Consider the following 27,479-nt stretch of genomic DNA (forward strand, 5'->3'; position numbering starts at 1 on the left):
AATTTCTTGAAGGACCAATATTGATTTTTAAAGAGGCAAAACATTTTGTTTGGATTTGATGATTTCCTTTTCTCTTTCCCTAAGTTTTTGAGTTTTTTTCCCCCAAATATTTTACTGTGGTAAAAACGCAAACCATAAAATTTATAGCTTAACCTTTTTTTAAAAATTAAGTTTATTGGGGTAATGTTAGTTAATACAATTATATAATTTTCAGGTGTCCATTATCACTTGACATCTGTATATTCTAATGTGTGTTTACACCCAAAGTCCAGTTCCCTTCAGCTATCATATATTTGATCCCCTTTACCCGCTTCATCTTCCCTCTACCCCCCCATATTTGACCCTCTTTAACTGTATACCTACCCCCTCTCCCCCACCCCTTCCCTTATCCTCTAGTAACCACTAGTCGATAGTCCATGTCCATGAGTCTCTGTTTGAGCTTGACCTTTCTTAAGTGGACAGTTCAGTAGCATTCATATTGTTGTGCAACCATCAGCACCATCTATATCCAGAATAGAGGGATATGGACTGATGAAATCTTTAAAAGATCATCCAATCAGCATGGCAAATGAAAACACACCTCTCTTCCTACCCCTGCCAGGGCCTTGTCTGAATCAGAAGCTAACACCTTTCTAACCGTACCAACTTGAAAAGAAGTTAAGTTTTCCAGCCGGTGACAAGAAAATGAAGGAAATAAAGGGACTATAGAGTCTGGTCAACTTCATATCTTCTGCAATACAGGGAATGCATTTGTAGGAAAAACAAAATCATTATTGCTGTTTCCTTAGGCTGGTAGAAGCAGCAGCCTTTGAGCATAAGCTCGCTGAGAGAACTGGTCCCATTCCCAAGGTTGTACACTTCAAACAAAGGGCAGAGGGCATTTGCACTCCTGTTATCTTTCCCTACAGCAAACATCACATTTCAGCCACATTGCACAGTGAAAGGCAAGGTGAGTGCATGCCAGAGCACCTGGCTGAGGAAGAGCATGCCAGGGATAGGATGTCAATTCTGAAGTAGGCATTCACAATGGATCTGTTCAACCTGATTACAAATTACTACAAAATTGAAAGGATCCCCAAATCTTAGTAATATCAACCTCATCATGCTCTGTACATATAGAATGAGCACGACATTCTACTAGAAACATCCAGTGTGCCAGTATTCAACTTCTTAAAATAAGTATTCCACCCACCAACTCTTCCATGTTCCCTGCTTTGTTATGGCACCTCATATTCTATCAGGGACCAAGGATAAATGCCTATTATTTCACCTTGGGAAGCTAGAAAGCAGTACAGCTGACTCTTGAACAATATGGGGTTTAGGGGTACGGACACCCTGCACAGTTGAAAATCCTCATGTAACTTCTAACTCCCCCAAAATGTAACTGCTGATAGCTTATTCTTGACCAGAAGTCCACAGATAACAGAAACAGTTGACTAACACATATTTTATATATGTATTATATATTGCATTCTTACAGTGAAGTAAGCTAGAGAAAAGAAAACACTATTAAGAAAATCATAAGGAAGAGAAAATACATTTACGATATTTATTGAAAAACACTTGTGTGTACTGGCATGCACAGTTAAAACCTGTTTTATTCAAGGATCAACTATAATATCTAAAAGTGCATATTTGGGAATGAGGTGGTAAATGGGGAGTCAGGGTTGGAGTTGCTGGACTTAAAACAGGGAAGGAGGCAAGCATCCGATCAAAGGATGCGATGGGCAGACCTGGAACAGGATAAGGAAACTGCACTATGGAAAGCAGAGTTTCTGTTCTGGGCCCCTTCAACCAAATTCAAGAGAGCTAGAGACTGGATATAATTTATTCCCGCCACAAAAAAAGATAATTATGTGACATGACAGAAATGCTATCACTATAATGGCAATCGTATTATAATATACAAATGTTATCAAATCAACGTGTTCTACAGTAAGTCCTCACTTAACATCCTGTGACTTGAAGCAAAATGAGATGTATCAAAACCAATTTTACCACAGGCTAATTGATATGGTTAAGTTCTTATGACATCTCATCAATGTTATAAGGAAAGACATGAACAAAACAATGGTATATGAGGACCTGCTGTATACCTGAAATTCACACAATATTATATATCAAATATATTTCAATAAAAAAAGGAAGAGAGGAAGCCAGAGTGTGCAGTGGGGGTGGTGGCAGCTGCATGGGGATGTCCGCAGCAGCACAGGCAGCACTGCAGGGTGATGGGACAATGGATTCAGTGGCCCTGAAGCCAGCCCACGTTATTCTGATGCAGGCATTAACTGTGAATAGAAATAGCTGTCGGCACGTTTGAGTTCTGACCCTTACTCTCAACTCAAGTCACAATACACACACGACTATGTGTATATACAAACATATGAACGCGTGTGTTAGTTTCACAACTAGAACTTAAAAAAGCAACTGAAGTGCTTAGGAAAAACAAAACTTACATCACTGCAAGTTGTTTTATAATTAGATTTAAAAAAAAAACAGAATGAATCTGGACTACTTCTGGTCATTAATATTCATTGCATGAAAGTTACTTGCATTTGCATTGTGATTAATGCAGCAGCATCCAAGAAAAAAATCTAGAGGTTGTGATAGTCTATTTACATTTTGGGATGTTTGAGTATGAGGTGAAAAAATACATTTATTTATCCATACCTGTTTTACATTTACAGCTACTGTGCCATAATTTTGGCAAAACAATCCAAATAGTATATCCAACTCTACATGAGGGGGCTTATATGTGCATTTAAACAGTTTACCCAGTTAACGATTAAATGAATGCTCACACTACTTTAAACATCTAAATATTCATAATGTTCTGCCCAGGTTTAACCCAGTTATCTCTATGTATAGTTATATTGTTAAAGGGATTAGAATGGATTGAGAAACATCCATATAAGAGAAATAGCTCTTAGCAACTTAAACACACACACAAGAACGCTGAATAATGTGATACTGTAAATATCTTACTCCATCGGCGCTGGTGGTATTATAAATAGAAAACAATTTTTGACAAAAAAGCATCTGGTAATATATATTAAAAGCCACAAAACCATTTATAACTTTTAGTCTAGTAATCCTATTCCTGAGAATTCATCCTAAGGAAAAAACTTCAAAGAAAAGAGCTAACTGCGTAAAGATGTTTGTTGCAACATTACTACCTTATGAAAAAACACAATCTAAATGTCTATCAGTGGAGTGCTCAGGCATTTGGGAGACAAAGGGTATTTCTGGGGGCACGGATTATGGTGGGGAAAAAGCAATGGGGCAAGATAAGCAAGGGAATGGACCAGAGTATGTTGAGTTAGTGATGTGCATCAGCAGTGTACACATCTCTGACATCGTGATAAGACAAGGAATAGTAGAGAAATGTCAAAGCCACAGAATGAAAACTTTAAAAAAAATAATAGGTGTGTCAGCTATTTACCAAAAGGCATTGAAAAGGAGTCTATAATGATAGAACTAGGTAAAAATAAAAAATTAAGAGGCTAAGAGACTCATTTTCTTATATACAAAGGATTTCTCTGGCCGGAGATTAATTTCCTCCCTCGCTGAACCACTGCAGACCACCTTCCTCTCTAGCACCCTAGGAACCGTGGGGTCCTGGCTATAGACGAAGATTCCTTTTCCTTCCTCTGCACTGTCCTCTTTCCCCAAACCCAGCATCCCAGAAGCCACTGCCTACAGAGGTTTCACATATCAAAAATCCCCTACCTACCTGCCTACAGAAGAACTATGTGAGAAACTGGAGTTCTGTGTTTTAACAAATACTTTCTAATATACAAAAAAATAAATATGTTACTTAAGGTGAAAAACTTACAAACTGGAAGCAGCTCCTGACACTCGGCTCAATGTTACTGCCCCCAAAGGATGCAACTTCACCCAACTGTCTTGGGATTTGGATAGAATCATGCAGAAGGAGGCCCAGCCTGCGCTGGTCACAAAATCCCGTTGAACTTGCTACTTGCTTGAAAAGGTCTGCAAAGGGAAGAAAAGAATTGCAACAATCAAAAAGTAGCACAAGTAGATGTTAGCAGAACCTAGTGACCAACTCAATTCCAGTACCGATTCTCGAGTAGCCAATAATCCCACAGAGAGGGGTTACTTCTACTGTATGCTAATCTAGACATTTAATATTTATATGGATGAAGTTAATTAATCATCACTGTGTTTATGTGAAGTGTGACAATTTTTAAATAAACTACAGCCCTGCAAGAAGTGAGTTTACATACAGTCCTGACATCTGAATTTTTCCTAAGCCAGAACACAATTCTTTGGGAAATAGTTTATATACAGGACATAACCACTATAATAAAATAACTGCTTTAGCATTAAAAACCAGATAACTAGCCCGAAGCACCATAAGCTTTGGACATTAGAGATTCAAAAATGTACCAAAATTGGGACTTCTTTATGAAGTCATAAAAGATAGTTTCTTGTATGTGTTCCCACAGGATGCTGTACATATTTATAATCAGCTCATATCACTTTACATTGTCACCAATTTCATATGTGTCTGTTTTTTTTGATGAATAATGACATACCCTTGAGAGCAGGGTCCCTAGCTTGGTCAACTGTGGGCCAGAAGTCTCTAGAGAAGAACAGTAGTACCTGGTGGATAGCAGGTGTCCAATATATGTGGGTTCACAGAATAAATGTACAGACCAAACACTTGCAACGTATGTTTTGTTCTGAGAAATAAAATTATTTTAACCTTGTATTCAAATAAAATCTGCCCCCAAAAGCAAATCCAAGAAAGCTTTTCCTACTCATAAGCACCCTTTAAACTCTAAGAAGTTAAATATTTTTAACAAGATATCTAAGATAGCAATAACAAAAAATGATATTACACACACTGCCTTTCATTGTCTCTCTAATATGTATACATAGACTTTTTTTCCAAATTATAAATTATTTTCAAATATCCCAGTTTGAAGTTAATATTTTTGTTTCACCAACCTCAAAACACATTCCCTCTTAGTAGTTATTTGAAACACGGGCTCAAAACTCCCTTGATGATTCAATTTAATATTACTATGTGCTGGTACTATACCAATGATAAGGTTAGATTATAAGCTAACATACAATAACTAACTACAATATTTAAAGGTAAAAAAAACACAGAAAGATTGTATTTTATCCAAAATACATTTTTAAATGGTTAACAAAATCTGTTCAGTTATTTCACTTTAGTTCTTAGGATGAGAAAACTCAAGTACAAACTACATAAAAGTCAGAGCAAAAAGGCTTGTGTATTCTGAGGCTTTCTCCTGGGGGGGGGAATGAGCAGTAGGACACATAGTGGCTTTGGAGGAATTTAATCTCTTTTATCTCCTGCCTGTCCTTAAGCTCAGCCATCTCCTCATCCCTATGTGGCTAGGCCTTAGGGGAAAAGAGAAAAGACAAAATAGATAGGTTTCTTTAATATTCCTACGGAAAAGATTTCTTAAAAGCATTTAAAGGGGAAAACACATACAGTCCTTCACTGCAGGAATGATGGTTACTTAGTTATGTCAACCATCACTCCGCTAGCATTTGCTTTTTAATTTGGATTTACAAATTTTAAGCAGAAGAACCCAATGGCTAATCAATAGGAAATGCTATAAGGTGATATTTATCATGTAAAAAAAATGGCAAGCTATCTGCCTCTCAAATAATAAAATGTAAGTCACGTCACAGAACTGGCTATGTCAGTACACCTTGCAGTAAGATGATTATAAAATAAACAATGCTCCTTGAACATGAATGCCAGATAGTACTCTTTAAATAAGAATCCAAAGACTACAGAAGAGCACGGATTAAACCTTCACATTTATTTTTCTGACTTATACAAAGGGGTTAGGAAATCAGGCTTTATCCCCTAGGAACATGTGTTTTATTCAGATGCAGTCAACGTTATGGAAAATAATACTCGGACTGAAGAAGTTAATCCTCATTCTCTATTTAAACACCTGCAATTTAATGTCTGACAGAGAACAGCACAAACCATGTTTTATGACACCCTAAAAGCAGTTCTACATCTTACATGAAGAACCTGCTGTCAAGTAAGAACACTATGTCATTCCCCATCTAGAGCAGAGGGTAATTAGTCAACATTAATAAAAAAATACAGAGTTAATATACATGACTTACATCTGTACTTGTCTTCCAAATGTGCTTTACACAGAGAAATGATGCCAGTTTTAAAAGACAGGACCCGGATCCTCCCTGTTCGCCCCCTATCAGGAATAATCAAACCAGACAACAATTACTGACACTTTACTTAGATGGTAAATAGTTAATAGCTAAGAAAAAAATGTGAATGTGGGAACTTTATTGACCACTGTTTTACGAAGATTAAGAACTTTTCTGAGTTCATTATCGATTTGGCCGATGACTTGAGAATGTGATGGAAATCTGACCAACTTAACCAATGAATATTTACCAAGTTTCCAATTTTTAAAAGTCTTTACTTAAACTGTAAGACTGGCTCTACAGAACAGGAAAAATATCCTTCTATTCATCCATGGAGAGCCACCTGGGTTTAAGTTAGTAAGTGGAGGAACTACTACTAAGCATTAAGCTATTTTGGTTACTGAAGCAAATTACCTACTTTGGTTACTGAACTCCTTCCCCACCCAAATTACCAGCAACTAACTGCTATGCCCTCTTCAAAACTCTTGTAGGTTTTCATCGGATTGTCCTTATTGGAAAGAAAATTAACCACTTCAGGCCACACGACATATAAGAATGTTTATCTCCACAAGAAAATACGATATAACTCTATTAGAGAGCATTCAAAAAACCTATTAGTAAATCAGTGTTTTACTATATATACATTTTCAGTTTACATATAAAGCTGAAATCATGCATTCCACATGACAAATTTATTAACAAGTTCATTATATATCTGGGAAAAATAAAAAGAATGAAAAGGTCTTTCAATAATTTTCAGCTTTTATTTTGTTATGGAAAACAACTGAACCTTAGATGCTGGTTAAAAAAAATGTAGACTAATTCTCTCAACTAGCACTTTGAAATGACAAAGGATAAGTCCCAACTGTGGTTATTTTTGGTGAACAATATGCTCAATTTTCAACTGGTACAATTTTCTAAATCCCTTAGTCAAACAGAAGTCCTGGATCCTAATGCATTAACAAAATTATCATTGGAAGATATTATCTTTCCCTCTCTCTTTAAAAAGCAAATCAGTTTAACAAATAAACTTTATACAGTAACTCCGGTCCTCAAGGAATTAAATTGTCCCCAAATAATTTTCAGGCAGGCAGAAAGGAAGTGAGATACCAGAATCCATTCATTCATATATAATCTGCAAAAGAAATGGTGCTAAAATTTATTTGAGGGAAGATCTGAATACAAACCCTTATCAAAGCAAATTAAGTGTCATCCACAATTAAAATCCAGTATGTTCCAGGGCTTGGTAAATAATGATCAGAATTCAATAGTCAGGTGATCTTAGAATTTACAAAGCAATACCTTATCAAAATAACAAAAGAAAGGAGGGAGGTGATAGAAATCTAAAACAAAGGCAAAAGGCAAAATAGTTGATATGCAACTCCTTTTAGAAAACCTTCCCAGATTTCCAAATGGGGATATGTCTGGTTGATATGTAAAATGAGACATGTAATAATTCTGAGGTCTAAGTAGAATTCAGTCAAAAAAATTAAGACCAATTCCTTCTGCCTCCTTGCTCAACTGTCTTCATTAATCTTAAGACAAAAATCAGAACTGGGGATCTCTCCTGTCTGTGCACCATCTCAAAGAAATAAACAGGTACTCTCTGGGAGAGATGAAGAGACATGCCAAACTGAAACTTTGTAAAACCTTATAAAAAAACAAAAACAAAAACTTCTTCAGTTTGAGGAGCAAATTTGCTGCATTAAGGGCTTATTTTAATTTGTTTGGCTTATCAATTCACACTCTTCTGCAAAAATCTCCCGAGTATCAGATAACACTATTCAGATCCGGTGACTGGTGTGCCAGCATCTCCAGGAGCACATCCATTTCTGCCTGTGAGAAGGAGCATCCTTGCAGTGGATGGAGGAATTCAAAATACACAAGCAAGAAAGAGAAAGAACCAATGGCTACATATTGACTCATTCTACTATTTTTTTGGTTCTATTTGAAAAATGAATATCTCAGGGTTTTGTTTCCTACTCTAAAAGCAATCTGAGTTCAAGCTCTTACCTCAAAATATTTTTCAGTTCTCATAAAAGCAAAAATGATTTATTGCAGGGACAGCATTAGGTCACACGGCTTCATAAAACTTTTCATCCAGAGGACCATATTTCTAGACTGGGGGCCTGTTGTGATACTAATTAAACCGTCACCATTCTATAAACTAAGCCTCCTGTGACAGACTCTGAAAAATAAGCTTGCCATACATACGTGTCATAAACATTCAGCAGCCAGTTGAGACACATATCCACGCAGAGAGGGACGTTGACCAGATTGTTGTGCTCTTGCTCCAGGCGATCATAAATAGTGGTCAAACAATTAATGATCTGCAAGATGTCCATGGGCTGGTCATTTTGCTTGAGGTTGTGTTGCTCCAGGGCATCACATGCAGCTGACAGGCTCAAGAGATCCACTGCAAAAGCCAGAGAAGACCACAAGTGATCCAAAAGGGGGGAAACCCTCTTTTCACTGTATTTCCTTTTCCTCTGAGAATCCCTGTAGTGTTGTCTCGTACCCTTTAGTAAACACTGAAACCAGATCCTACCCTCTTTTAAAGTGTTTTGTTTTCACCCTTTAGCTCTAAGTTTGATAAATTTGATGAACTTTCAAGATTGGAGGTTATTATCACATCTTACTGGCACTGACTGGGTAAAGACGTGGGTGAAGAGACAGTTCCCACTCTTGAAGGATTGGGGACTATTTGAGAGTTAAGGGAACCTATCGTGTTCTATATAAATCGAGTCCTTTCCAAATGAATAAGGGGGAAAAAACGATTTTACTAGAGATTTTGAAAGAGTTCCTGATAATACTTTCTTATATTAGTATTACAGAAGGTCAGTGTGATTAGGGTTGTGTAAACTCTATTTCGAGCTATGCATTTATAATCATTAATCATTTTTCTCCTTGAAGTATCAGTCACCTCACAATCTCTCCGCTACCTTAATATCAGGTGAAAAAAATAATCAGCTTCACTAAAATTTTCCACAGGCAAACTAAAGTAACTGCATAATCTATCCAGCTTTCAGACCTGAGGCTCACTTATTTAACTCCTTTCACCTTCAAATTGTATTTTACATTCTATTTTCAAGTCCTCTAAGAACTTTATGAGAGAGAGAGAGAGAGAGAGAGAGAGAGAGAGAGAGAGAGAGAGAGAGAGAGAGAGAGAGAGAGTGTGTGTGTGTGTGTGTGTGTGTGTGTGTGTTGGTCGGACGGGAGGGTTCCTTTGATTGCAGGTGGTATTTAATCATACGCCGAAAGACAAAAGTAAAATCTCAACTTTGTCCAACATCAGCAAATTGCAAGCTTTACTCCCAAGTGTCACGAAAAGATGTTTTTTTCTAAAGCCAATTTATTAGCTAAATTGGAAATGCAACAACATGTTTTTATAATACCTTATACACCTAAGCTCTGGTCTGAATTCTTAGTCCTTTGAGAGAAAGAATCAATGGTAATTAAGTAAATCTCTCCTGCATTTAGGGGAAAGAGGCAATTCGATTATAAATGTAACTGCAAGTAAACAATGGCCATCCCAGCCAGTAAACGACTTGCCCAATACTAAACAGATGCGAATTTAAAGCTTTAATGTTAAAGGGGGAAAACCCCCAAAATAATGGTTAATACCTACGTAGGTTAATACCTGTGTAGTATATGTTTTTCTCTTTTTAAAAAGGAAAATAGTAACTTTGGAAGTTTCCCTGGAAGCATGAAGGAGACCTGGTGGTGGAAATAGGAGGGTTTTTTCCTTTGTCTTTCATCCCAGCGAGTAAAGCTCTGTGTTCCCATGTGCCTGTTTTCATAAAATACCCTGGATGAGCACTCATCCTATCAAAGCAAAGGCTGTTGGGAAGGAAAAAAAATTCTCTACCCTTCTAAGTTCTTCTGGCTGGTCAAATAATTAGATTAATATAAGACGGATAAGTAGGAAGGAGAAAAAACAATTTAATTTCATACATAAGGGAAATCCACACAAACATGAAAATTCCAAAGACAGTAAGGCAAAATGAGGTATTTGTGTCATTCTGGACTAAGGAGAAAGCACAGGTCTGGAACTTTAAAGGGAAATAAGGTAATTCACGGGAAGATTAAAAGTATTAACTTTTAATAAACTGGTGTTTGCTGGGCCATACAGAAACAGTGGGACACAGAGAGGACTTTGACCAAATGGGCCTTGCTAGGTCCCTCCCTATCACACACAAGTTCATATTAGGTTATAATTATCTGTGATGATAGCTCCCTTGCTGGAGCATATAGTCCATTTAAATTCTTTTAGGTGCTTAGAGAGAAGGTCATAGGTTCTTCCTGAGTCTTTTGGGCCTTGAATGTTTTCAGCTTGAAGTATTCCACAAGCTAAAGAGACACATTTTGGGGTGGCACATTTTGCTACCCTACAGGCCCCCCACTCCTTTAGCTTAAAAATATGCTTAAGATAAATAAATGACCTCTTTACATGGAAGTTGAGACTTTGCTGAAAGTGACGGAACAAAACGTAACTTGATTTGAGAGGAGGGTAGGTATGAAAAAGAATAAAGTATTAATAAAAAACAAAAAACAAGCAGGCAGGAGGACGCGAGGAGGGAAAGGCCACTGGGGACTGCATGGGAGACTGGGGAGAGGTACGGAGACGAAAGATTCGAACTTTGATTTTTCTCTTCTGTGTACTTCTTCTAAGAGCACATTTTCAGGTGCAGGTACTGAGAACATGTGTTAGTACAGCAAACCATTTCCATTAACGGAAGAAAGGAATGGATTTCTTTTAAATACCAATATTTCCAACATGTTTCTTTGATACTGAAGGTGGCTATGGGAGGTTTTAAGTTTTTCTATTATTTTTTGTTACTCTGCCTAAATCATTAAAAATATTTCTGCTTTATATCTAAGGGCATAAGAATTAACAAGTTAGAATTTTTAGACTCACTTTTGTATTGAGTCTAATTTACCTGTGTGATGGAAACAAACAAAGAGACAGCAAAATTGCATGAATTTCTTTTTTGTCGGGTCTACTCTTATCCATGTACAGGTGAATGGGTAACACACAGAATAGAAAATTTGGAGTATAAATAGCTCCAGAGGAAGCAGAACAATTGCTCTGAAATAACAGGCGCAAAAGATGACATAGTTAGGAGAGAAATACTAAGCAGAGTACTCTGCTAAAACCAGATGTGGTTTAATACAAGCACGATCCATCACAGAAGACTGAAGGACACACTTCCCAAAACGAACATATCAAATAGAATTCCACTTTCATGAAACAATTTTTAAAAGACTTCTGTTTAGGTATGCGCAGCTGGTATTATGGACTTGGAAGAGGTGGGAAAAAAATCAATAGGGACAATTTAATTGCCACACGACAGTCATACACTGAACTGTTCAAAAGGAACATCTTAAAGAATATATTGAGATTTTTTTGATGAAACATTAAATATAATGATTAGCTGTTTTTTCTTCTTTAAAATAATTTATTTATTTGTTTGTTTGTTTGTTTATTCGCATTGGTTAATGGAATCCAGTAAGTTTCAGGTATATAATTCAGCAGTAAGGCGCATGTATATTCTATTGTGTGTTCCCCTCTCACAGTTATATTTTTTTTTCTGTCACCACATATTCGACCCCTTTTTATCCTATCTACCTCCCCACTCCCCCCACCCTCTACCCTCTGGTAACCACTAGTCTATAGTCCATGTCCACGAGACTCTGTCCTATTCATTTGTTGCTTTTAGGTTTATATCCCACATATAAATGATATCACATGGTTTTCAACGTTTTCTGTCTGGCTTATTTTGCTTAGCATGATTATCTCGAGGTCCATCCATGTTGTCGTAAGTGGCAGTATTTCATCTCTTCTTGCGGCTGAGTACTATTCCATTGTATATATGTAGCATAGCTTCTTTAGCCAGCCATCTATCATAGGACACTTCGGTTGTTTCCATGTCCTGGCTACCAGAAATAATAAATGCTATGATTAGCTGTTTCTAGAAACCTCGACAAACAACCAGCAGACAACTGTGTGAAACTATTCTTTTACCTCAAGCTAGGACTTTCCATTTGGGGTGTGTGTGTGTGTGTGTGTGTGTGTGTGTGTGTGTGTAAAATCAAGTATATTCTCTAGGGAATATATTTTAAAGCTATATAAAAACACAAGTATGTTCTAATATACCCTCTTTCAAAAATAATTTTTATAGTAGAGAATGCCATTACGTAGGTTTTGATGTCATTGAAAGAATAGGGACCATTTGGTGGTGCTCTTGATGCATGAGGGCCAAGGGTGAGGGCGGGTGGGGACAGGACAGAAACGACCGGCTCTCCAGTATCTGCTTTGCTATGCTGGCAAAGCAAAAAATGGAGGGCGAGGACTTAAACACAGGTTCCTGAGGCTCTGGTTGTGCGTAATCATCCTCTCAACATTCTAAGTTCAAATGCTAACTCTATTCCTCTCCATATGCCACAAGCGAGGAGGTGAGACAGATTTTTTTTTTAGTCTTTTACAGAATCATAGGTTTTGAGAGCTAGAAACCTCCTTTAGAATCACTTTGCGGTTGAGAAAACCACGACCAGAGATAAAGAAGATTTGCTGTGGGTGTTAAGGTAGGACACTGGGAATTTCCAATTCCTCTGGGAGGCACATACTGAAAAGCTGAAAGGGGGTGGCCAAAGGTGTCCTTATAGACTTTACTGACAAAGAAAACCATTCCTCATTACCTGCTAGTGACAACAGCAGGAGAAAAGAAAAGCACTATAAAAAGTTGGTTAGAATAAGTCCCACGGTGCCCATAACGACCCCAAGCTCATCCCAAGGGTCAATGTGAAGACTCGGTGTTAATATAGAAATAATCCTGTAACCTAATTAGTGCAGAGACAGAGGGATGCTGTAGTGAGATAACTGCTATGTGTTTGCTGACTTTTTTTTTTTTTTTTTGCCCAGGCAGCAGAAAGCAACTGCGGGAAGAGAAGGCTGCTGTTGACATCACACCAACTCACTCTATAGGCAGCTTACACCTTAGGATAAAAGACTTTCCAAGCAAATCTCTGCCTAACAAGAAAGTCAGTGGACTTTGATGTCGTTATCTGTGCTGTGAGGGTTAATCTCAAAGACTCTGGAGTTGGGCATGAGTTTTTTTTTTTTTGCTAGAACAGCTGAATAATGCAGAGCCTTGATCAAAACAATGAAAAGAAATGACTTTTTGTGTAGCCACAGGTTACATGTTACCACTATTGTTTATTGCTAGCGGCAACACTGGCCATTTTTACCTGGTCTTGGTGAGACCCATGGAGGCCACTGGGTTTGAGAGTAGCTATGTAGGAAGAATAAGCTCAGGTTACCAAAAGGCTACAAGAAACTCTGGTTAAGACTTCAACATGTGCTTCCTGTTTTCCAAAGTGGTTTGTGCTCACATCAGTGGTCCTCAATACAAGAGAGACAGTGTACACTAGTGTGACCCTTATACAGATACGGCTCTTAGAGCTTGTATCTGGCTTCTCCAGACCCTGCGCTGTGAGGCAGCCTGTGGTTGTGATGCATATCCTCCTCGTTTTAATGTTTGTATAACTGTAGCCTTTTCCGGCAATGAAATGTAGATTTTTAAGCATCATCATTTGGGCTGAGTGTTCTTTAGCAACGAAGCCTTAACTGCCACTGCCAGTGCAATGAATGTCAGAAGTGAGGCTGTGTAGAAAACCCCCGACTCATTCTTGGCTAAAAATACGGCTTAGGCAGGGGTTTCCAGTTCCCAGGACAAAGCCCAGTACTGAGTACTGGTCTGTGGCATGTTAGGAACAGGCCGCACGGCAAGAGGTAACTGATGGGTGAGCAAGCGAAGCTTCATCTGTATTTGCAGCTGCTCCCCAGCTCCAGCATCACCGCCTCAGCTCCGCCTCATTATATAGCTATCATCATACATTAGATTCTCATAGGAGCACCGGTCCCTGGTGCCAAAAAGGTTGGGGACTGCTGGGCTAAGGGCATTTTTTAAAAAGAAAAAGGGATGATTCTAATGAAAGGGATGAAAATGAACCACTGCCAAGCTACCATTGATTTAAAGTGGCACAGAGGCTTTGAAATCAGTTATTTATAAAAACAACTTTCTAGTGGCATCTGGAAATGGTAAGTCTTAACTTCAGGATCTAAACAAAATACATTAGAAGGGAACTGCAAACTGATGGCAGGTCTGCTAAAAATTCAATTCCTTGGTTGCATTAGCAAAAGCTCAAATAAGTTCAGAATCTCATTCTGCAGAGCTTCACCCTCTCTGGCCTGCAGGTGGAGTTCCAACCAAAGGAACCTGGGCAACTATCACTTTTAAGAAATGGGCTACACATGAGACAAATTACAATTAAAAAGATAACTCAAGCTGGGAACTTACAGGTGTAAGTTTCAACTTCCTTATTCAGTGCCATATCCAGTAGTCCTTGGACTGGGCTACTACTAAGAGTCTCAAAGGCTAGTAATACTCTAAAAACATGATGTTAAGTGTAAGATAAGTGCAAGAATTCCGCATGGATTGAAGGAATGAGAAAAGATAACTGATGGCAAAGACCTCCTGGTGCAAAGAGAGCACTTCAAGGGCACCTGATTACAGGAAGAAGGTTGAAGATGGCAAGCTTCCTAGAAATGATAACTGGAAAGGGGACCAAAGATGACTGGAAGAATGGAACCTGCGAGGTGCTGCAGCTTCAGCACCATGACTGAAGGCCAACCATTCCTTCCCTAATGTGCAACTCATGGTTACTGGATAAATTTTAAAGAGGACTACAGAGCTTCCCTGGGAGAGATGTGTCCCCTCTTGAAAGAGGCAAGAGAATTGAAATGTTAATTGAGTCACATTCAGAGACTACAATGTGCTGATCAGCCCTGCAGCCAGGCCAGGAAGACACCTGCAGAACAAAAGAAGATTTCCGCTGGGATTGATAACAACCCATTCCCCACACCTGTGAAAGGGAACCAGGAACCAAGAGTCACTCCCTACGGCTAATACCATGGGGAACCTATGGCTCAAAGGCTGAGAACTGCCAGCCACTGGGCTTTTAGCACTACATACTCATCCCCTTCCCCTTCCTCACTGTATGTCCATATCAAAGGAAATAGGAACTAAAGAAAGATACAAACTGAATTCCATGAACACTCAGGGTCCCTCGTCTCTCACTGCCTTTCCAGGTCTCTGTTTCACTGCCCCTCGCAGTGACTTTATTCTGTCTCTCTCACTGTCCCTTCCACTCTCTGCCTCTGAGAGGAGACCACACTCCGTCTGTGGTTTGCTAATAAACTTTCCTGTTGACTCTAACTTGGCCATGTGTGTTGAATTCTTTCTACACTCTCCACCAAAAGACCCTCTTCTTTTCTCATACAGGGCTTGATCTCCCCCTCTCCCCTGGGAAATCTGCCCTGTCCTGTATCAATAAGACCCCTCCCTTTGGGCACTAATACCTTTCAAACCAGGTAAGCTAAGAAAATTAGTTTGCTTCTGTCCTCAAAATATTCTGAAATATCAGAGACCTGGCTTCTAACCTATGGGAAAAATAATACATAGTATATGGTAAAAGGTTTTTGTGGGGGAGGGACAAAATAATTACATGGGCCTCTCAGGCCCACTGGCGATGAGGCTGTGGATCCACATCCTGACTTTCATGCTGTTACCTTAGTGTAGCCTTTTCCTGCAAGAGACTGTATTTGTAAGCCATGCCATTGTGGGTCCTGTGAGTCTTAGCAACTGAACCCTGTCTAATGCCACCCTAAGTTCACTCTCAAAGGTCAGGTGCATTTACCAAGAAGGGAGCACATTTTCCACTGGGTTTGTTATGGTGAGGGTGTACCTTTATTCAGACAACTCCAGGCTATACACAATCTCTCTACTGTGTGATTTAGTTGCTGAACAAAAGTAAATTGTTCTCTTTCTTGTTTGCAGAGTATTTGTCACATTTATCAACTGGAGTATATATTTAGCCCTACAGTTTGGGTTCTCTCCAACCTACTACACACTAATAAACTAGATTCACATGCTTTAAGTGCATTTTTATTTCTGTGCTGAGAAGTTGGCTATATTTTTAATTTTCGAAGCCACACACCTATAGGATGCCATCGGAAACTACAGAAGGGGAAAGATAAAATTGAGATTATCTTCCTCATAACTTTCAATGGGGTATCAGCCTTGTGAACCAGTTTATAAATCCTTCTTACCAAGATTTCCTCTTTGTCTCTGCTTTTCTGTCAAGTTTAATTTTCACTCACAATGCATTGAAAGGCAGTATGGAGTCATACAACATTAAACCAGTTACAAACTGGGGGCATTATATGCCAATGGTGATGTTATTGACTTATATAGAAAATTCTCTATAGTGGATAAAATTGTGTTACTCGAGTTTCTGCAATACTGAAGCTTTGATGTTAAGTCAAAAAAATAGGACCAAATGCTTTAATGGAGGCAGCACTGCATATTTTCTAAGGTATCTGTAATTCAAACTCTTCACTGGCACCAGGAAATCATTGAGATAATATCATTAATTTTCATTAAAGTAGGAGTTAGTAGAAGCGACCTTAGGTTGGAAAAGCTAGACAGGACAAGTTTTATTTGCCTGTACCACAATAGCTCTTTATCATGACTTTGCAGGCACAGAAATGACAAAAAGGCCGGAAGATCAACCTAAGCAAATATAAAATTAAAAGGAAATCCTTAAATCATCGACTGAACAGTTAAGTAACGTGACCATACACGTTTTCAGTAATAAAAGGATTAGTGAACTCTTCATTCTACATTCATGCTACCCATGGAACCCTCCTCTATCATTCTTGAGACTCCAGTGCTTAATTTAGATAAATACCCTTAATGTTGTTATACCTAAACCTTTTTCAGATATGAGGAAAGTCATTCCCAGAAAGGAAATGCTGAGAATTTCAAATTTATTTAAATGTGAAAAGTCTACATTCTACATTCAGAGCTTAACTTTATTACAAGGTTATATAACCTGAAATGGTCAAATTTTTTTATAAAATCAAATATCCCTGTTTCTCCAATGTTTATATCGGAAATTTTAACATAAATTGAAATGATAGACAATGAGGCATACGTGAATAGAATTATTTTTTTAACAGAGAACTGAATAATGCTAAATCCAAGGTCAAAAGGACTATTATGGAATGGGATAGTCACTGTTAAGTTTTCTAATCTATTCTATTTCCGGCCTTTTTCATAGTATTACCTGGAACGGCTGATTATCTCTTTTGAACGTTTAAGATCTCATCGGAATACACTATATATACAATAGCACTCTGTAGTAAATAGTTCATAATTACCCCATTATCATTGGAAAGCAGTATCTCTACGATGGGACAGGGATAGAAGAAAAAAAAGCAGAAGACTTTCTCCATCCAGCCCTCTGACTCTGCCCCACCCACCCCAAACTGCTTCTCTCCAGCTCTGGTACATTAACAGGTCACTAAGGAAAATCCTAAACCTGGAGAGTCCTTTAAAAGCCACTTAAACTTGGCAGCTATATATCTGAAAAATGATAGCTTCAGACTATAAGCTATAAGGAAATAAAAACCTAAATTTACTTTCAGTCATGCATTCACTCCATGAAAATGTATTAAACTGTACTCAGTGCCAGGCTTTCTGCTAAGCATTGGAGAGACCAAGATGAAGAAGAAAAATCTACCCTTGCCTTCTAAATAACTCCACTTCTAAGATCTTTCTTCTCCATCTCCATTTTAAAAAAATCACTTGCCAATGGTCTTCCTTGACCATCCTATTGCTGGCCTCTGCAGACTCCCTGAGTCAGACCCCTTCATTCCTGAAGACTGGCAGCCAGAGTTCACCATCCTTCTCTCTTCCCCAGTACCAGCTCCAATTCTGAATGATTCCAACAATGGCATGGCATGGATGACTTGTGCATTATTCCAGCTTCTCAGTTCTTTAACTTCCTATTTTCCATGGAAACTCACATCTGCTCCACCTCGGCCACCCACTCAAACGGTTGTGTCCTAGACCTAATCTAACCCGGAACTGCTCCACTTCTGAAACACTGCCTAGCTATGCTATTCTCTGACGACACATTCCTGGCCTTCCTCCATCTGCCTGAGCAGTTAGGTTCTTGATCCCCCTACCTCCTAATTACCAACTCCCACCTGAATCCATAGCTTCTCATACCCAACTTGGGCTTGACAGACATCACTTTAACGACCTACCCATCTTTTGCCCAAATCCTCATGTCTCTTGCCCAGGTGTCTTCTGCCCACCCTGGGGCAGAAGTATTCAGCTCCTGACTGCTGAGTGTGCTTGGAGCAATACTCCACCCCTGCAGATTGGGGCTGCTGTGAGATGCTCAGTTGACTCTGGGCTCCAGAATGCTGCTTCTCAAATTAGCCCTCTCTAATTCTCCACAAAGGTAAGCCCACCCTCAATTTCATCACCTTCCGCTGTTAATTGCAGCACAGAAACTCTCCCGCCACTTTCACAGAGAAAATAGAAACCTGGTGACATCCATCACCTTCCTGCCACCAGGTCTCCTTACTTAACTGGCCCTGTACAATCCTTTCATTGGTACCGCTAGCTACAGTGGAAGAGAGGTGAGGTGCCCCTTCCCTCTCCTGGACTCTGGGTTACGTGCTCCTATCCTATGAAACTTCATTTTTTATTAGCTCTTCTTGAGCCAATAATTTCGATATTGTCCTCTCTTCTCTCATGTTCATTTAAATACACTCAAGTATCTCTCAACTTATATGTATGTATACTTCATTAACTCCTCAGCCCCTTCCAGGTAACTACCATCCCTCTTCCCTCTCCTTCACAACTAAACTTATCCAAGAATTGTCCATACCAACCATCTTTACATCCCCGCCTTTGATAAACTCATAAGCCCATTTCACCACCTCTACCATGCCTGTAAAATTTCACCCAAGTTACTAAGGACCTCCTTAGTTATTAAATCCAATGAACACTTTTGCCAGCTTTCATCCTGAGCTCCCAGCAGCATTGTATAGTACAAACGATAGCAGGCCCCTTCTTTCTTCCCATGAAGTATGTAGTACTTACCCTTTCCGTATTTTCCTTCTCCTGCTCTGACCATTCTTTTGTAGTCCCCTCTGTACACGGTTCACCCTCTGTCCGAAATACTAAATACTCTTTTCTTCCTCCATGCTCTCACTGAGCATCCACATGCTAATGATTCCTAAATATCGCTTGTATATTTGTCCCGAGCACCAAAGCTTTATGTACAGCTCTAATGGGCAAGTCCACCACTCATCCCAGCTGAGAACCTAAGTATCTTCCTTGATTCCTCCTTACTCACCATGTCTAATTCATCACTAAGGACTATCAAATATTTCTCAATTCTCCCCACTTATCTCCATTCCTACTTTACCAATTCAGGCCACCATGTTGCTGGTTTAGATTGCTGAAACTTCTCAACAAGTCTCTCTCCTGTCAATTGAACACTTCCCCCACCCCTCAATCCATGCTCTATTCCACAGCCAGAATGATTTTTCTAAATGAAAACCCCATCATGTCATCCCCTTGCATGGCTCCCCAATGACCTCTAAATTCTTTAAGTTTAAAAAGCCTTTCACCATCTGCTTCCCACTTTTCTCTCAAGCCAAATATTTCACCATAGCCCCTCCTGGAACTCTGTGCTTTAGCCATGCTTAAGTATTTTCAGTTCTTAAATGTGTCTCTAGACTCCACGCCTGAGCGCACTCTTCCTAAAGTGAACTCTATTTACCCTTCTGGACTCACATAGCCTAGATATCACCTCTTCAGGCAAACCTTCTTTGCACACACCCCCCCCACACACACAACTAGCTGCCTTCACAGTATTCCATTCTTCCACTGTTGCATGACTAAATAAATACATGTTTCTGAAATTGTCTCTTCACTTTTCCTCAAGGTGCCCATAATGCCTGGTAATAGAAACAATATCTCTTTCTCTCTCTCTCTCCCTCTCCCTCCCTTCCTCTCTCTCTTTCTTTCCTTCCTTCCCTTTCTTCTTTTCTTCCTTTCCTTCTATCCCTTCCTCTCCCTCCCCTTTCCCTTCCTTCCGTTCTTACAGATTGTAGCTTTCTTGAAGATCTTACACACATTCACCTATGTCTCCATCTTACGGACACCCTGTATATCCCCCTAATTATACTGTAAGTTGCATCAGGGTAGAGACTGTGCCTGTTTGTATCATGGTCGTGTCATCAACGTACATGGGTACTCAATATTATACTATAATCTATTCTGTTGATAACAGTTATGTGAACTATCTGATGAAAAGACGGAGCTGAATAACACTTCGGAATTTTCCCAGTGATGTATGATATTTAGCAAAAGCAGAAAAACAATCCTGTCATCTTTCTTTTATCACAGCATACATCTGAACATTAGCATTCAAGCTAAAAAACAACATACACATACGAACTTTGGTTTAGATAAGGCAATCTAATACTACTACTTCTAATATGAAATGTATTTTGTAAGAAGAAATAAAAGTAGAATGGAGGAGATAACTCAAGTTTCAAAGATAATTCTGGATGCCAATGCCATTAGTTAAAAAATAATAAAAATTATCAATATCTTAATGATGTAATATCAGTAGCTGAAGAATGGTGAGAGGAATGATTCTAAATAATATAACAAAATAATCTAGGATAATGCTAAGCCAAAGATACTTCTAAAAAATGAATTCTGAGGGGGGAAGCAGACAGGATAAAGGGTATCAAATATGTGGTGACCGAAAGAAACCTAACTATGGGAGGTGAACACACAGTGTAAATATATATATACCTTACTGTTAAAGTGTACAGCTGAAACTTACCAGATTTCATTAAGCAATGTCACCATAAAAAATAAATATTTTTTTTTAAAAAAATGAATTCTATGTTATGAATAGATTTGTGACAGCTATTTCTCCCCTCTACAAATGAAAATACTCCTAAAGAGCAACTACCAAGTATTAAAAGAACTGGTTAATACTCACAGCAAAGGGCCTTCTGCAGTCTTCGGAGTTTCATGGCGGTCCTATAAGCTGAGAACCTGACATTATTCAGGTCAGCTGAAGAAAAAAACGGGAAACAGACCGTTTGTTATTTCATGAGAAAGCACAGACAAAAACGCACAATGATTTGCCAACAACTACAGCAACGACAAAAACAGGCTAGGAAAAAAAAATCTCTTGCATATGCCCCAAGTTTTAGGAGGTAGAATTCTGTCAGTGTAGGGGGGGAAAAAAACAAAACATCTTTTTGCTCTTTGACAATCAAGAAAGCTAACTTCTATGAAGTACTACAGTGGCATAGCCTGCAGGGAATTCACATAGTTCTTGTTCCCAAGGGGAAAAAACGGACAATATTTTTTTTCTAGATTGTAATCTTGGCTCTATTTTAGTGAATCTTTGGTATTCATGATTAAAGAGAATAAGGGTATATTACTGAAACAGCTAATAAATAGAACTCAGCAAAAATCAAGTAGCAACTTAACATTATTTTTTTTTGATTACACAAATTAAAAATGCTCACTGTGGAAAACTTGAAAATTAATGGAAAATATAAAATCAAATAAACAAATCATCCATAACCCCATTATTTGAATATATGCATTGTTAACATTTTGAGTATTATCCAACATATATGTGCATGATATATTTTAAAATATGATTGGGACTAAAATAAACATTTAGTTTATATCCTAAGAAGTAATCATTCTCATATTCAACACAGATTCACAACTCAACAATTTCTGCTTCTCTGGTTTTTACAGTGACCTGTGTATCAAGCCTCAACTCATCTTACCTAGGAGGAAGCTATATTTAGATGATGATCCTACTCAAGTTTGTGCAAGTCTTGATATACCCTGGGCTATATTTTTTTCTAGAGTTTCTGTGTTTTTATGTTTCAGGAATCCATTTCCAAATAGCTCCTTGAAAACAAGTACTCTAGTCTCCTACTTGTCATATTTCCTAGTGATAATATATGACTGCTCTCTAAAAAAGTAGGTCTAATATAGCAAGGGGACTGATTAACAGACTCAATGAATAAATGAACGAAAGAGAGAAAGAAAAGAAAACATCCTGGCAAATATGACTCACTGTCATAATCAACTGGAACCCACAACACCAATTCTAATTGGGGGTTAGGAAAGAGAAATAATTTAATTAATATCCAAGGCACCTGAGTCAACATTATTAGCTTTATGGCCTTTGCAGAAACCAAATATAAAAACCTGAATTGAAATTGGAAGAAAAATGATGTCTGTAATTTGCTTTAAAATATTCAGCATACAAACAAAAAAGACTGACAATACCAAATGTTGGCAAGGACGTGGAGCAACTGGAACTCTCATACATTGCTGGTGGGAATGAAGTATAGTATGACTACTTTGGAAAACAAGTTTAGCAATTTCTTATAAAACTAAGCATATTATCTGTCTTATTTACCCAAAAGAAATAGCAACATGTCCACAAAAAGATGAGTACATGAATGTCCATAGTAGCTCTATCAATAAAAGCTAAAAACTGGAAACAAACCAATAGGAGAATGAATAAACAAATTGTGGTACAGTCAGACAATGGGATACTATTCTGCAATAAAAAAGAATTGCCGATAATGAAACACTGTGAATTGATCTGAAAAACTTAATGCTGGGTAAAGGAAGCCAGACACAAAGAGTAAATATTGTTCGATTCCATTCATATGAAATCTAGAAAAGGCAAATCTCACCTACAGTGACAGAAGACAGATAGTTGTCAGCCTGGGGTAAGGTGGGGATAGGTAACTGACCACAAAGAACACAAGGGTATTTTTTAGTTGACTGAAATGTTACATATCTTGATTGGTGTGGAGGTTACATGAATACATAGATTTGTCAAAATTCAAATTATACACTTTATTGTTTAAATTATGCCTTAGTAGATGTTAAGAGTTTTAAAATATCCTCACATGGACAGTACGATATGATGTATGTATGTATTAGCTCAAGCTACACTGCAGCAATGGTCAGTTATCTTAATCAGGAATGCACTCTCCAGAGGCGGTTGGCTAGCAATTAATCAAAAAGCCTCACTCCAGAGGCGGCCACTGTAAGTGCTTCAGCTATATTTAGCTCCTATTATACCAGGAGTTTCATTAATTATCCTAATTAATGTTAGATGGGCTTGCATTGGTGATATTAGTGGTTTGCAAAATTGGGGGACTATCTAAAAGGCTTAGAAACATTCCCCGCCCTTATATTAAACAGGGTGTGAAAATTATCTAGTAGGACCTCTACCTTTAGAAATGATACTCTAAGCTGAATTCCAAAATGTCCATTGGTTCACCAGATTCCTGATTGCCTGAATTTAATTAGATGGTTGACAGAATCCTTCTGTTACAGTGGGGGTTCTCCAACTTGAGTATACATCAGAATCCCCTGGAGGGCTAACTAAAAATACAGATTCCCTGGCCCCACTCCCAGATTTTCTGATTCTGTTTCTCTGGAGAGGGCCTGAGAATCTGTGTCTCTGCCAATTTCCAGGTGATATTGATGGTCTGGGGACCACACTTTGAGAACCACTGTTTTGGAGGACTGTTGCTGGTGTGGATAGTGAGGCTCTTAAGCCAAGCACTCAAAAAGGCAGAGCTGTGACTTCAGTTTGCCTCTGGCACACGTTTTACAATTGTTTTGTGCTCTGTGGCTAATAAATGTTCATATGTGACTGGAGCTTATTCTGAGACTTGTTTTTGATACAAACTGGTAGCCAAGATGTGGATAAGTGGACAGCCCTCATCCACACCTAACCACGAGTAGCTACCAACATCTATCAAACAGAAGCTGTGTGGGTCCTTGTGATTTGGGAACCAACAGTACAGTATCTCTTTGGGGGTTGTTAGAAATGTAGAATCTCAGGCTTCATTCAGATCTATGAATCAGAATCAACATTTTAACAAGATCCCCAGGTGATTCATATGGACCTTCTAGTACAGTAGTCTTTAATTGTACATTTTAATAATGTTTTTTATTCCGTGTTCAAGCTCAAATATAAACTCTGTATAAAGACCTGTGTCATGTTTTGTTCATCTTTCTACATTCCATTTTGTGGTACTCCAGGAGATTATTTAATGACTACTATAGTTGATTAGACTAAAAACTCACCTCTGGAATATAGTTGTGGGTCTCTTGTTTATGATGAATAACAATAAAAGTTATTCAAAAAAACTAAACATGTCTAAAAGTTTCTTGAGAGTCTACAGATTCTTTCTTTTTGAAGTGAATTAACTTTTCCACGGACCTTGTTCTCTGGTGAATAGAACTTGATTTATCTGGGTACCTCTGATTCTCCCCTTCATTCTCACTCCCCACCAAGAGTTGTGGTTTTTACTTTGTCTCTTTTCTTCAGTCATCATTGCTTATTTTTGGGGTGGTCTCCGCCAACTCATGGTATGAGTTGTCTTGTGGCACTAATCCATGAGAAACTAATTCTTGCCCTCCACCAATCCCTATATTTGCTAGTGCAGACTTCCTTCACATTTACGAATGAGTCCCTTTGGCTCTTTATAAAATAAGCAATGTAGAGACACAAAAATGGACTTCTAGTTAAGCACAGATCACTTTTCCCTTACCAACCCATCTGTAGCAGTTTCCAAACACTAGGCCCCCAACTCCAATTAACTTTCCTTTCATTCATTTACTTCTACAAAAGTATGGAGCATGCACCATGTGCCAATCAAACATCTTGGTGGACAACACTGGGGAAGCTTTTTTCTTCTTTTTCCTTTTCTTTCTAAACTTTTTCAATTGCCTCTTAACTTATCTGTCTCATTTTCTATCTTCCCTCTTCATACAAATAAGATCACTCTCATGACCCCCATTCTTCTCCCCTTTCCAATTTCCCTGTTTCTATTCAGAATTCAGAACAAATGATCTAAATGAGGTCACAGAACCTCCATCCAAATCTCACAGTTAATATCAAGAATTGGCATATTCCAGGAGCTACAGATCCAAGTGGGAGAGGCAAGGATGATCTGATTCTTTCGGGGTGTGGTTCCCTTTGGAATACTATTGGAGACAAGCATCTGGAACATTTTTGCTCTAGCAGTGCTCTAGGCTTCCCTAATGCAGTTCAAACTTTCATCCCTTTCAAATCCTTTTCACTGTGGCACATTCTGCCTCAAGTTAATCTTCCCTGACATCCTTTTCAGCATACTCTTAACCCTCTGCTACTAGTTTTCTATGCACCAGAGTCCAACTAGTTCTCAAACAGTGATTGGGGAATATGTGAATAAATCAGCAAGGAGAATATCTAGTTTTCATCATTCTGCAACAGAAGCCATACAAATTTATATCCAGTAACCATCAGTGAATTGCAACAGGGTTATGCCCTAAAAGTCCTACTCAAGAGAGTTAGCCATCTGTGTTGTTTGAGTCTGCATGTGTTGCTAGGAATCTGTAGTACCACACCCTCTGGTTTACAGCTGGAAGAGATAAGTCTCTGCCTTGTGAAAGTGTGTAGGATGTGTACAGAAACCTCAAGATGTGGTACAGCTGTGGACAATGTGACATTGTCCTGGGCTGAGGCTGGAGTTGACCTTGTGGCTAAAGTATGCATGCAGAATAAAGAACTCCCTCCCCCAAAGTTCCCATCTCCTGTGGGAGGCTGGTCTCTACTTTCCCTGGGAGCTGGCTTTCCAGGACTCTGATCCAAGTTGTAATGACCTCACTAACTCTCACAACCGGAACTTGAGGAGTGAGACTATCCAAGAAATGAGTTTCACAATGTTTCCATGGCAGCTGGTAGAAAATGCACTTTAGAAGGGTAAAAATGCTGAACTATATACATTCTTTTTCATGACTTGAATTATTTTATCCAGGGCTAGTTCTAGCTTAAAAATTGAGAAATCTAGAAACTTAAGGAAAAAGGGCAAATATCAAACCATCTACCCTTTAAGCTGAATCACCACCAGCTACTGAAGTGATGGTCCATTTGACTTTTATTTCGAGGCAAAAGTAATAGATTTTTTTCCCCCTTTGCTTACCCTGCAAATTTCTCCTGACTTTTGGTAAATATTTCTGTTTCACAATTGTTACTTTCACTCTGTGGAAGGTAGTGGTGGGAAGCATCAAACTCACCAGAAAAGACAAATGACTGATCAAGTTCAAGTCACAAATCTACACATGTTGGACATGCTTTTGCAAACATAGCGAAAAATACCTCAGCATTTTAAAGTCGTGGGAAAATTTGGAAAATATTATAGAAATTAAACATTAAGCCTCTTCATTTCAATTTTACAGCTTGTTTTTGCCTTTTAATCATACTTCAAAAATCCTGCTATCAATGACTGAACTGAGGTCTAGAATTTAAAATAAGGAGTATTTCAATCCAGCTTTCCAATGGCTTATGGGAACTTTCTGGAAAGGCCCAATGTTTCAGTATGTTTATCTGTTAGGTAGAATGAATGATAATAGCCTCAGAAACTTAATGAGTGGAAAGACCTGGATAGCTAAAGATTATTCCAACAGATAAATTAGTGGTGTGGTCTTTGTTTCTTCCTACCAACTCTACTTCAGAGAAGAAATGTAATCCAAATCACTCAGGTGATCATGAGTGAAAAATAAAATTTAGAGGAAGTATATTTTTTGGGTAGAGTTCCAACTTCAGTGCTTGGCATACAGTGTGAATTAAACTACTACTACATGTCTATTTCAATAATTTTCCAAATTTTCCAAAGAAGTCAAAACAAGGCAGTCTCTCCCCGCATCTCTTTGATTACAGGAAGGTGGTAGATTTTGAAATATAATACTATATCTCAAAAAATAATAATAATACTATAAAATCTAATTCCCCAGCCTCACTCTTCTTAATGGTATTCCAATGGGCTCTCCACAGGACAAGTATTATTCTTGTCACCTCAAACTCACTCCAATAGAGAAGAACCACAGATCTTAATGAGGCTTGAGATAAACTGAGTAATTTAAACCAAGTCTGGCTTGAAAGCAAATTAAACCAAGATGCCCAGGCTTCAGAAGTTTTAGAGTACAATGTAGGATTATTGCAAACTCTTCAAGAACTCTTAAGTACAGGAAAGATTTCTGGAACATGTCTTTAAAGAATTAGCAGAGAGAGAAGAGGTACATTAACATATTATACTTGGCCTATAATTTTTTAGATATATTTGAGGCTTTTAAAAATCTAAACTCATTAAAACCTCTTCATCAACAGAGTTTTAGTTAAGTGGGAAAAAATAAACCTACTCAGAAATAAATAGGAATTACACATTCATACTTGCATGAACTGCAGAAAGCCGAATCTGTGAATTTATAATTACTATCAAGTTATGTTTCCAGATGCGA

General features: G+C 38.3%; 1 protein-coding gene across 14 annotated transcripts in view; it reads right to left on the bottom strand.

The window, feature by feature from the left end:
* Nucleotides 1–27,479, bottom strand: part of DMD (dystrophin) — a 2,254,165-nt gene that overhangs the window by 85,507 nt on the left and 2,141,179 nt on the right. For all 14 annotated transcript variants that reach the window (XM_036227218.1, XM_036227217.1, XM_016132668.2 and 11 more), the window contains 4 exons: nucleotides 21,136–21,210; nucleotides 8,404–8,605; nucleotides 6,148–6,233; nucleotides 3,836–3,993 (listed from right to left, as the gene is read on the bottom strand). In XM_036227218.1, coding sequence (XP_036083111.1) covers nucleotides 3,836–3,993; nucleotides 6,148–6,233; nucleotides 8,404–8,605; nucleotides 21,136–21,210 — 521 coding nt within the window. The remainder of the gene's footprint in view (nucleotides 1–3,835; nucleotides 3,994–6,147; nucleotides 6,234–8,403; nucleotides 8,606–21,135; nucleotides 21,211–27,479) is intronic.

Source organism: Rousettus aegyptiacus, unplaced genomic scaffold (assembly GCF_014176215.1).
Source record: "Rousettus aegyptiacus isolate mRouAeg1 unplaced genomic scaffold, mRouAeg1.p scaffold_m13_p_9, whole genome shotgun sequence".
NCBI lineage: Eukaryota > Metazoa > Chordata > Mammalia > Chiroptera > Pteropodidae > Rousettus > Rousettus aegyptiacus.